The 12,322-nt window shown below is 50.3% G+C and overlaps 3 protein-coding genes across 3 annotated transcripts; 1 reads left to right on the top strand and 2 right to left on the bottom strand.

The window, feature by feature from the left end:
* Positions 1 to 2,880: 2,880 nt before the first annotated feature.
* On the bottom strand, positions 2,881 to 4,926 carry VTN31DRAFT_3332 (uncharacterized protein; the record flags this gene model as incomplete). Its single annotated transcript, XM_069403600.1, has 1 exon — positions 2,881 to 4,926. One exon carries the CDS (start codon positions 4,924 to 4,926, stop codon positions 2,881 to 2,883), a length of 2,046 nt encoding a protein of 681 aa, XP_069262765.1.
* Positions 4,927 to 8,123: 3,197 nt separating this feature from the next.
* Positions 8,124 to 9,902, bottom strand: VTN31DRAFT_3331 (uncharacterized protein; the record flags this gene model as incomplete). Its single annotated transcript, XM_069403599.1, has 1 exon — positions 8,124 to 9,902. One exon carries the CDS (start codon positions 9,900 to 9,902, stop codon positions 8,124 to 8,126), a length of 1,779 nt encoding a protein of 592 aa, XP_069262764.1.
* Positions 9,903 to 11,714: 1,812 nt separating this feature from the next.
* VTN31DRAFT_3330 (uncharacterized protein) lies at positions 11,715 to 12,179 on the top strand (the record flags this gene model as incomplete). The annotated part of the gene is made up of 3 exons (XM_069403598.1): positions 11,715 to 11,801; positions 11,861 to 11,876; positions 12,031 to 12,179. The coding sequence occupies 3 exons, from the start codon at positions 11,715 to 11,717 to the stop codon at positions 12,177 to 12,179; spliced, it is 252 nt and encodes an 83-aa protein (XP_069262763.1).
* Positions 12,180 to 12,322: the final 143 nt, after the last annotated feature.

The raw sequence follows: 12,322 nt of genomic DNA, 5'->3' as shown, positions 1-12,322 counted from the left end.
GAACCAGCCAGGTTGCTTCATCTTGAAGCATGCACGGAAACTCACCGAACAAACAATGACAGATGATCACTGGCAGCTGCATGAACGTGCATTGGCGGTGATTGCCGCTACTTATAATCCGTTCTTTGCTGTTCAATCGAGTCCAAAGAGACAACTCAAAAGTACAGGGATCAGGGATCGGTAAAGGTTCGTTGAACTTCAATCGGCCAAAATACCAACCCCGGTCTGTGGCGGCACCCGGAGCTTGTTGATCACTTTGGGGTCCCCCCACAACGTTCGAAGCTTCTTTGCTTACCGAGTCCAAGTCTCCAAGACTAATGGACTTTCCTAGTTTCGCTCTTCAAACTGGCAGATGCATCTTCATCCCTATGAGCATTAACCTAGTATTTTATATCTCCTGTATCCTACCCTGATCGTGTGTTTGCAGAAATCCACAAGCGACTGCTAGACCTACTACTCTACCTAGATACGAGTTCTAGTGCTCTCCCATGTCTGGAGTTACTCTGAAGCAGTTGTGACTTGAACATCTCTTGTAGACATGCACGCAATACTACTACTGCCTAGCTTTTCCAACTGCAGTTGGGACTTTATCCTGCTGAGGATCGGATGCGAGTGTAGCTATGTAAACCGCCTTTGAGCTGCTTCGCCTGATGAGCTATCACCAGTCGACTCTTGGGTCACTCTGAAGCTGGCATTACAGCGTTTCGTGCCCAAACACGTGTTTAACCAGGCTATTCAGATATTCTGATATCTACTACTTGTCATGTCCCACGCTGTGCGACCTACTAGCTACTACTGTGTGACCGAAGGACATGGCTTCATTCTCGAGTCTCCTCTACTCGACATCTCTCAAGGACGCAGGAGCATAGGAAAACAGACTAGTTGCTGAGCTGATCTGCATCACATGAACATCCGTGTTGGGATTCTAGAGCGCCGGGCTGTTCTCAGGTCAGCAATTAAAGCTTTGGCATGAGTAAAGTAAAACATGGAGAAACAACGATGTGATAGAGGAGCTGGCTCACCAGTGTCTTTTCCTGCGACCAGTCGTCGAAGAGTAACATCTTGCCACCCCAAGAAAGGAATATCCTGAGAACAACGTTCACGCCGGGGAGAGTAGTATGGCCACCCGGGATTAGTAGACCCCAGAAACACGAGGACACAGCTGCACTGAAGGGGTCCAAGCCATCTGTAAGCCGTCTCCTTATGCCGGAGATCGGGAAGGCATTCCTCAATAGTCGCCCCTTTCCAGGATTCCATCACGGTTACAAGAGGCCTCCCTTTGCTCGCTTTCTTGTTGCCGCTCCTCCCTTCCTTGTCGCGGTTTCTCCTCAATGGGCAGCCACTCCTCAAGCGCAGCTTCTCCTCCTCAAGCTGCCTCCGCTCCTCTCCTTCACGTTCAATCTCGCGCTGCTGCAGCTCATCTCTAAGATGCAGCTGTTCTATCTGCTCCTTCAAACGCCGAATCTTGGCTTCCGAATCCATCATGATGTTGGACGGAAAAATGGTTGGAGAAACAGGAAGTTCTCGCACCGAGACAGGTCCCAGAAACAAAGAATATAGTAATTTGCCGCCATGATGAACAAAGGAGAGCCATAGTATTTATAGATGCCCGAAGTCAGTGAAGATTGAAGCAGAAGAGAGTAAACGGTGGGCGCTGCAGGACGCGCTGTTTGGTATTTTTTTGTTTAGGGCTAGTGTCCAGGGCTATTGTACCTAGGTTTGATGTGTGTGTACGAGTATACTTTTCCCTTGTAGGTTACTACCTAGGTAGGTATTGGATCCGTTCTTAACCTAAGGCTCCTCTGTGAATCTGTGAATCAGTCGATCTACATTGTTGCCAGAGACACCAAGAGCATTTTGCCCTTCTATTTGATGACATGACCTAGATGAGGAAAGCTCTGGCTTGTTACTGGCTGTGATTGAGCTACTGGCATTTTCTGAGGCCGGCACAGTTATAGCTAACCACGGACATCAGTTGCATGGCAAGGAGCAACATAAGTGCCTTTTGTCAACGAAGGGCTGTTGATATCCATAGTTTGGAATATTATTAAAATTGCAGAGATATTCATCGACAAAACACAGTTTAGAATGAGAATGATTTACCAGTACTTGTACTGAATACCCCCATGAGTTCTAATTATTTACTCCGTACAGGAACCGCATGAGACCTTGATACTCTGCTCGCCGCTCAAGATAATAGTACTTCCTCTTGGTAATAATATCGAGGCAGTTATGAGCATCATTTCCACAAGGCATCGAAACGCCACTACACCCCAATATACCAGACATTCCAACCGTAATTGGGACTCTGTCATGCCATCAAGTTGACTGGACTTCTACTCGTAGTGTGGAGGTAGCTCTGTAGACCGCCTTGAGCTCCATCCCTATTGCACCGCGGGATGGGCTATCACCTTTCTCAAGTGCACTTCGGACGTGGTAGGCACAGGACTTCGTGGCCAAAAAACATGCTAACTAGGCCGTTCAGATATCATCTATTGGGCATGGCACACGCTGTGCGACCTGCTAACTACTATATTACTGAAGGATGTGCTCTGATTTTGAGTCCTCGCTACTCGACATTTCTCGAGAAACAGGAGAAGAAAACAGCAAGCCGATCGCTGAGCTAACATATCGTTGCAAGGATAGAGTGCCAATGGCCGTTGTCCGGTGAGCAATAGAGCCTTGAGCATGAGTAGTGAAGACAGCATGGCAAAACAACGATGAATAGCGAATACAAAGGCCCAATAACACTCGTACATGGGTTATGGCAACTGCCTCGACTGCGATGCCCCAAAAGGATGACGGCGTGATCGCGATCTGGAGCAAACGCTGGAAGATGGAAACCCAAGCGCTTGGGCCAACCCTCTGGTAGTCACCGGCTCAAGCTTTCGACACAACAGCAACTTGATCGTCAACGGGTTTCTTCTCACTCTGTTCGGATTTTCCGACTGAAGCTTTCTCGGTAGTCTGCTTCCCGGATTTGGCTGAATGCTTTTTGGACCCTTGTTGTTTGTTGGGAGAGATCTCCTTCAGTGGCTGCCTCTCAGGCTCGTCTAGCTCGGCGACATCAAAATCAATTACCATCACCTGTCGAGTCTCCTCACACCACAAAAGGTTCGCGACAGTCAAGTCGTTGTGCATCACGCCTAGCTCTTCCACCTTGCTCACCGACTGCAGGACCTCGTCATCCATACTGTCCTCCCATATCCCTGGCATCTCCCTGTGCGAGCGAAGTCTCTCGCCACTCCAGGAGAGGAATATCATGTGCACAATGTCCAGCCCAAAGTAGAAGTATGGCCACCCAAGGTCGGCCGACCCCAGGAATACGGGGACACAGCTGCCCTGAAGGGGTCGGAGTCGCTTGTATACCCTTGCCTCGTGCCGGAGACGGGAAACACATCCCTCGATGGTCCCTTTGCTAACGAACGTGTACCCGTATTCCATCAAGGTCACCTTGAAAAGGATTCCCGTTGCTCCTTCTAGTCCCACCGGTTCGATGCCGTCATCTTTCGTCTCTTGCAATTGCTCCTTGACAAGACGAAGCCACGTTGCGTGGTCAATCGGATGACGCCCTTCCTCGGTTTCTCCCTTTCGTACGTGGATTGGGTAGTTGGGACAATTGCGGTCCAGAATGCCGCCCTCTACCAATCCAAGGAGACACTTTTGTGTACAATGCTGACTGTTCACGCCGTTACCGGAGCTGGGAGCCTGACAATCCTGCTGCTTCTCCGACTTGCTCTGACCACCCGCCAACGGGCACGGTGTGTCTGGTGGGTCGCTGATCGACGATTCATTGTCAGATTCGTCTGATGGAGGATGCCCGTTCTTCAACCATTCTTCTTGTGGACGGCACGTCTTGCGCGTTTTCTTAGTTCTCTTCTGAGAGGGGAAGGGAGATCTATCGAAAGAAGCATATGTTTCAGGGGTGCGTGCCTCGGCGGGTGCCGAATACCTCATACTCGGCGGAATATCTCGCAGAATCGAGTCGGGATCCATTGACCATACTTTTAGTTTTGCCTTTGCCTGCTTCCGCTCGGTCAGCGTATGTTGTGGCGACCGGATAGCTCGCAGGGTGAAGACCAGGACTTGGCTGATGGCAGTACAGTAGACAGCGTTGTCCTTGTGCGCTTCAACTTCGGCCAATGGGTTCGCCAAATGATAGTAAAGAACAGTGGGATCCTTCCAATCAATGTTGAGAAAGACGAATGCCTCTCCTGTTGTGAAGTAGCTATATTCCAGGCCGGCTTCAATCATGTAACGGAATGTCTGCGTGATCACAGACGCAGTCAGCTTGTCGGCGCAGTATCTGAACAAAGCCTCTTTATTGTTGGGCTTCGGCTTCTTCGCTCGCTTCGCCACATCTTCGTATATACAACTCATCTTGCAGAGTCTGGGAAGTCCGATCTGAAGTTGAGGGACTGTGAGTTTATGGGGCGCTTTATGCTCAACAACGAAAGCCAGCCGTCCATTTGGCGTTGTCCCCGGCTCGTGTTTGAGGATGCAGAACCGATCTGCTCGCAGCTGATGAGCGTTCAGTTGTTTTTGAGCGTCGGCGCCCAGCGTGGTCAAATCAGGACAAAACGCAACACCGTGCTCAAGTTTCAGCCGGTCATCCGGATCACGTTCCATCAACTTCTCGACAATGAATTCAACCGGCCGCTCAATGAGGTAAGGCATGGCAAGGTTGAGACACTCTTCACTCGACATCTTTGAATTTTTGAAGTACTCGTCGGCGACTTTGCGAATGTCTTCCACACTTCCAAATACTCGACAATCTTCTGGAAAGGCAGAGAACACCATCCTCAAATCTTCCTTCTGAAGGTCAAGGAAATTCGGCCAAGGCCGGAGAAGAGTAGGGCACTGCTTTTTATTCGGCTTCGTCAAACCTCCCTGCGTCGTGAAGTTCTTATCGGTCTCGACTTCCATTTTCTTGAATACCAGGTTGAGGTGAGTCAAGATGTATTCGGATAGGTTGATTCCGCGGCATTCTTTGCTTTCGTGTTGCTGATCCAATCTCTCTTGTCGTTGCTTCTCCTCGATGAGCAGTCGCTCCTATGACAGTTCATACTAAGCGGAAAATGCCATCACGAGGGGCTTTGGGCTGTTGACTGTTGGCAGTGTGTTCCAAATATTGTCGAGTCTTGCACTTCACCAGAGGAACCAGCCAGGTTGCTTCATCTTGAAGCATGCACGGAAACTCACCGAACAAACAATGACAGATGATCACTGGCAGCTGCATGAACGTGCATTGGCGGTGATTGCCGCTACTTATAATCCGTTCTTTGCTGTTCAATCGAGTCCAAAGAGACAACTCAAAAGTACAGGGATCAGGGATCGGTAAAGGTTCGTTGAACTTCAATCGGCCAAAATACCAACCCCGGTCTGTGGCGGCACCCGGAGCTTGTTGATCACTTTGGGGTCCCCCCACAACGTTCATTGGCACACATCAATGCTTCTTTTCCTCAAGCCACCCCTCTCTCTCGCGGAGCCTCTCCTTCTCAACATGCCATCGCTCCTCTCTTTCACGTCCAATCTCGCGCTGCCGCTCCTCATCTCTGAGATGCAGCTGCTCTAACTTCTTCAAGAGACAAATCTCGGCAACTTTGCGAATGTCTTCCACACTTCCAAATACTCGACAATCTTCTGGAAAGGCAGAAAACACCATCCTCAAATCTTCCGTTTGGAGGTCAAGGAGATTGGACCAAGGCCGGAGAAGAGTAGGGAACCGCTTTTTATCCGGCTTAGTCAAGCCTCCCTGTGACGCAAAATTCTTATCAGTTTCGAATTCCATCGTCTCATCAAACAGGTTGGTCTGAGATGAGATATATTTGGATAGATTGATTCCGCGGTTTCGTTCACTTTCTTGTTGCCAATCCCATCTCTCATTTCGCGGCTTCTCCTCGATGAGTAGCCGCTTTTCTCTCTCGCGCAGCCTTCCCTCCGTAAGGCGCTTCTTCTCCTCAACCCACTCCTGTCTCTCGTAGCTTCTCCTCTCCCTCTCGTAACTTCTCCTCCTCAAGGCGTTTCTTTTCCTCTAGCCACTCCTCTCTGGATCGCAGCCTCTCCTCCTCTCTTTTACGTTCGATCTCGCGTTGCCACTCCTCATCTCTGAGACGCAGCTGCTCTATCTGCTCCTTCAAACGCCGAATCTCGGCGCCCGAATCCATGACGGATGGGAAAAAGGTTGGAGAGCCTTGGAGTTTTTGCACCGGGATCGGTCCTGAGACAAATGAAGGGGAGAGAATTGACGCCATGATGAGCAAAAAAGAATCATAATATCTAACTATAGGTGCCCGCATTCAGTGAAGAGTGAACCAGAAGAGTAACCGATAAACGATGCACGACACATTGTTTGATAATTTCTTTAGGGTTAGTGTCCAAAGTTCAATACCTACCAATTAAAGCTTGGTGTATGCGTAGGTACTCTTTTCCCTGTATGGTTGCTAACCTATGGGATACTTACGTTCCTGAGACTTCCGTGAATCCGTGAAGCAGTGAATAGTACTAGTGTTGCCAGTAACACCAGAAGTGTTCTTGCTGTTCTCTTTGATGATATGATCCAGAAGAGGAAAGCTCAGACACGTTACTGGCTCCAACTGCCGGAAGATTCCGAGGTTAACATGGCACAGTACTACTGTAACCACTTGGACCAACGTCACTCCCTCGTCGTAAGGGCTGTGAAGCATACTACCTACTCGTTGTACTCTGTAGTACTATTTGCAATAATGGGACTTGGGAATCAATCAACAATAGACAGTCAAGAGTATACCAGGACTCGTATTCACTACCTCCTTGTACTCATAGGAGCAGCAGAGACCCCATGGAGGCCTCACTGCACAGATATTACTAATGGCCTACCGAGTCTCCGACGCGAGCTTAACCTATCCGTTCGATTTCAAATTCGCGGCACGCGATTGGCAGTATGAATACCTAGTGGATAATCCACGTGAGCAAGGGCAGCCTTCTGGTCACATGACTCTCATTACCTCAAGATTGCGGCTGTTCGCGGCTAAGGAGAATTTGCGCGGCAATTAGAATCCGTCTGCATGGCTGATTGCGGTGAGATCATTCGACTGTGACCAAGTAAGTTGAGATCAGTGAGAAATACCGTACTCAGTCTCCGACATCGTTGTTGTTCTACGCATTCATTGAAACGGACGGAGCTTTTTGAGGGGCGTTGATACAGTAATAACCCTATACTCGCACTTTGGGCGAGGTTCAAGCGAGCATGAGTGCAGTGCGAGGTCGTATCTCATTCTGTCATGATCCTGTACAAGTGCAGTCGAAACCTTTCATGCACGCTGCAGTACCATTCAAATTAAACATCCTCCCCTCGTCCAAGTAACACATGCACGCCATTCAGACCATCCAAACGACAGTTCCCGACTCCAACCTTCAACTAAACTCCCATCACCCAATCACGTCTCAGTTCGCTGATGACCCCTTGGGAGGATATTCTTTCCCGTCACGCTCGACTCGGGGCGTGCAGGTACACCATTCGGATTGCGGGACGGATTCCATGACCATGGGGATGTGAAGACCACAACCCCACCAGGTGGTTTTGTCTATAGGCATCAAACCGCATGATTTAGAATCATGTACCAAACTGAAGAGCAAAGGAAAAGAAAGGGTTAGGGCGACAGGGAATAGTAGAAACTTACGACAATTCGAGCAGGTGGATTTCCGGCACATGAGTTCCTTGCTCTAGCCTCGAAGGGGAATGACGTAAATTATGAGACGCCAGGCGGAAGAGAGGATTAGGTAGTTGTAGTATTGCTCGTTGCAGCTGGCTATGACACAAGGTGAAGACAGGGAAAGGAAAAAGAAACGTGACCTTGGTCCAAGTCGACGATCGAGAGCTTTTCGCAGTGGCAAAAGTAGTGAAAGATGGCTTGTGGTCTGAGTTCTTATATCTGTCCCTTTTGGTTTTTTTTCTGCGGGGGAAAATGATAGAAAGGGGGCAGATAAGGAAATCTATGGCAATCGGTTTACTCCGTGGTCTCGTCCCGGAACACCCTCCGATAGCTTATCCGCGGAGAGCTCACGTGATGCAGAAAAGAAACATTCCCATCCCAACAACTGGCAAGCCCTCCTGGCCTGGGCACATGATCGGATTCCACTTCTCACGAATTGACAGATTGCTCCGGCAGCCAGAGCTGGTCGTTTTGCAGAAACGAGGTGAAGTCGATGTTGATGTTATTCTCATCCACCGTTGGCCGCACGCCAATCTCGAGCACATCGCGCGCCACCGCTTTGATTTGCCGCATGACGGACTGTGAAATGGCCCAAGTTCGCCCCATCGATTTGAACACGCCCACGGTCAGCGTGAGTCGGTCTCGCTTGGGATCCGGCATCTGACGGGCCTTTACAGAGCATGCTGCAAGCTGGACAATCGAACTCAGCACCAGCGCGCAGATGAAGAATGGCGTGTGCTTCGTCACCGGCGTGCGCATGGCTGCCAGACTCGAGATCTCGCTGGCCGCTTTGACGGCTCTCATTGCGTGCGAGTGGTGGGAGAATGCCGGCATCATACACAACCCGGGATGCCCGCAGATCACCTCGGCGGCCACCGCCGGCGATGAGAGCAGGTCCGAACGTGGGAAATGGAGGTAGATCGAGGCGCCATTGACGACCATCATCGCTTGGAACATCACCTCGTCGACGGTGTTGTCCGCGCGCATCAGTTCCGTCTTAGACTCGGGCAGGTGATGGAAAAAGCTCGATATCCTTGCATCAATGGCCTCTACCTGGTCTTGTTGATTCTGGACCTGTTGCGACAGCTCTACAACCCGCCCGAGAATCCGAACTGCCTCGATACGGTAGGCAAAGGATGAGAAGTCGATGTCTTCGTCAGCGAAGATCCGGTCATCGAATTGTGCCACTGTGGGCGACACTGAAGGACACAGACCGTCCTGGTAAAGGCGCTCTTCACAGGGTAGCGGCACTTCGAGATCGGTGGCATTCGCGGTAAACGATTTTCGAATACCCAAGGCCGTCAACATGCCTTCGATGACGAAGAGTTCCCACCACGTCCGTCGGAGGCTCTCCTTCCGGATCGGGTCTCCTTCTCCATGCGTGTCGGCGAATGAGCGCCGATGCATGCCCAACTCGTAGGCCAAGTCCATTGCCTGGGCCAACAGTTGGCCGGCTTCATTGCGCTCATTGCGCGAGTGAAGTACGATGGTCAGCAATAGCAGCGCTTGCACTTTTCCCGGACTTGGAGGCTGTGCTTGAACATCAGAGACGACCGTTCCGCGGTAGGTTTCTGGGGATGCGGAGGGAGAGAAGTGCGCGCCGATGAACTTCATCACTTGTACGAGGTAGAACGGCACGTAGCGATCGAAGAATCGAGGAGGAGGGAGGATGGGGTGTGCCGGATGGAAGTCCGAGTAATAGACATTGACCAGATAGTTATCATTGGCCAAAGATGTATTCGTCGACTCCAATGGGACCATGGCATTATTCGGTGCAGCAACAGGAATTGCTGCCGTTGTCGTTGTTGGCACCGATGGCGGTTGTGAGAGTACAAAGTTCGTTGACTGGGGAGATGCTAAGGTGGCATTGAGCATTGTTGGAGGGTAGAACGAGGCAGTGGAAGCCGGCGCCGACCCGGGGATGGGCGGCGCCATTTGCCAACCCGGCATGAAGTTCACTTTGCTGACATCTGCTTCTGTTGTTGCGATGTTCCGCTCTGGAGACTCTCCCTCTACGCGGCGCTTTTTGGAATGGCCTTTGTAGCCGCGCCGAGACGGTGTGAATTCGCAGTGAGTGCCGGTCGACTCACATCGCCCGCACGTTGGGCGGCGACTATCGCATTTTAGATGCTTCTGCCGACAGCTGAGGCAGGCGAGTAGTGATGGTTTATTGGGGTTGTAGGAGGGCACAGTGGACTCGTTGGTCATGACTGCGGTGGGGATACAAAGGACAGCTCTGAGGATGAATTAGAAGGAGATTGCGACAGGAAGAAATGGAGGAAACAGAGGGAAAGCTAAGGTATTGGTTTATGGGATATTATGAAGAAACCTGCAATTGTACGCAAATCAGAATCAGCTTGCTGGGTTGGAAAGAAAAAAAAAAAACATAAAAACAGACCTGTCACGTAGTATGGGCCTCGCCATCCATGGAGGCGAGATTAGCTTTTGAATCTGTCTCCTCTCATTTTCCTCAGGAGTCTTGACTTACTGGCTAATGCACGGCCTAAGCAACGGCTTGATCCAGCGGTCGCAAATCCGCCCTCCCGAGTGGAAGGCCCGAGTTCCCCGCTTGGAACAGGCGAAGGACGGCGCAAGCCTAACGTTCACAAACGTTTAACGCGCGGGCGGGACCAAAGCGTCCCGGGAATCCGGACTCCTCCTGGTTTGGAGACTACTACTGTAGAAAGGGACAGAGGACTCGGTTAAAGTCGTTCGAACACATATCAAAAAGAAAAGGACTGATAGAGCGGTCACTGGGAAGAATATTAAAAAGACAAAGGCCGCACGTTGAGGGGTCTTTTTTTTTTTTTTTTTTCTTTCTTGTTGTCCAGCAGCCAGCTTTCAATGAATGGTCATGAATGAAATCAAGCGAACATGGACTGGCCAGGTTCTAGGCTAAGGAAGCCTGCCTCACTGGACTGTGCGAGACCACGAGTAGAATAGACACCTCTGGAGTCGGATCTCAGAGCTCCCGACCGTTATTTCTGCAGGGGCCGTGCATCCAATCTGGTAAGTAATAATATTAATATATTCGGTCCCTGGGTCCGCTAGGACGTTCATTGTTGGCTGTGCAACGTGGGACAGGCGCCGTTATAAACTTAACATGCTCTTGGGTTTTTTTTTTTTTTATGGGTTTTAGGCTCATTTGTTGTTGGATACGGGATAAGACGATAAGATCGAGGACAGGGTTTGATTTTGGGGGGTTGAGTGAAACTTGATCAGTTGATTCTTTTTTTTTCTCAACCGCGGTTATCCAATTGTACTGCGTCCCTTGGTCATTGGCACACATCAATGGAGAGAGGGAGGCAATGTCCTTCTCCCAAATGACTGGGCCGTAGCAAACTACTAGCGATGCATTGCTGTTAATCTGTTTGGCTTGGCTTGAATTGTCCATTTGTCCTTTCATAAGTCATAACCCATGCCATGGGAGCGGAGGCACACAGGTTGTTCCTACGTACGTTGACATGCAGCAAGGACTGGGTTTTTTTTTTCCAGTACCTACAGTCCATGGTCGTTGCGTGCTCGAAAAAAAAAACGATAAGTTAGGTTGGTTCTAGGAACGGGGAATATGGAGCACGGAGAGAAAGGCCAGAAACCAACCGGATAAGCTTGATAAAGTGGACTCGCTGCACTGGACTCGTATCCATTTTCGGTGGATTTACAAGAGGACGGGCTGCTGCTGACGGCTTTGACTGGGGAGGCTTTGAGAGAGACGAGTGGGACTGTGGGACAGTGCTCGCACTCTCTTTGGCAAAAGTCTTTGAAAGACCGTGGCTGTCTTGCCCTGCCAGCTTGCCGTTCTGCCGCCATACCAGGCTTTCCTCAGGGCTCAGGCCCTCAAACTGTGGCAGTACTCTCGTAAGTAGACTCGTACAGCTACAGTAGTAGGGCAAACCAGGCAGAATCAGACTCGGCGCTTCAGGCCTTCAAGTCCGAGTACATTAGTCCCATGATGGATTAGCGCACGTGCTGTGCAAGCTTGGCACAAAGCTTAGTCATCACAACACTTGGAAAGTTGGAATGCCAATGCTGGCATCTCCGAAGCAGCCTTCATCGCGGTCGAAGCTCCAGCCTGGCTTTTTCCATAGCAATTGTGTTCATCCAGAGGTATGTTTCATAATCGCAGATCTCACTTGTTGGGCTCAAGCACTAATTTCTCTCCTCAGAGCCCGCAATCGACCAGTGAGCCAACTCCGATTCCCAAACAATCATCACAGATCCAGGCCCTTGAGAACACCCTTCCCCATCACCATGATTTCGGACAACTACCTCTTCATTCTTGCCGTCTTCCTCGGCTCCTGTGCCATGCTTCTGATTGTCCTCTATCATTTCCTAGAAGTGAACGCCCAAGATGATGACGAGTCTTCTACTTCTTCCGGGAAAGCGAAAGTGTCCGTGAGCTCGCCGGACTCGAAGACGTCGAAAACACCAGGGGCAGATCCGGTCGCAACTACCAGTTCAGGGGGAAGTCGACCGTCGTCATGATGCTGCAGGTTGGGAAGTATGGCATGGGTATAGATTGTTCAGGCGCTTTCTTCCAAATACGGTCAATAGCTTTGTTTCGTTCACCCTTTATTCCGTCTTCAATTGAATGATCAGGCCATCATTCAACTCCTCTGAACCATCAT

The sequence above is a fragment of the Thermomyces dupontii genome (genome assembly GCF_041956625.1).
Source record: "Thermomyces dupontii strain NRRL 2155 unplaced genomic scaffold VTN31scaffold_2, whole genome shotgun sequence".
Lineage (NCBI taxonomy): Eukaryota > Fungi > Ascomycota > Eurotiomycetes > Eurotiales > Trichocomaceae > Thermomyces > Thermomyces dupontii.
The sequence above is the reverse complement of the archived record's forward strand: the minus strand, read 5'-3'. Positions and strand labels throughout refer to the sequence as shown.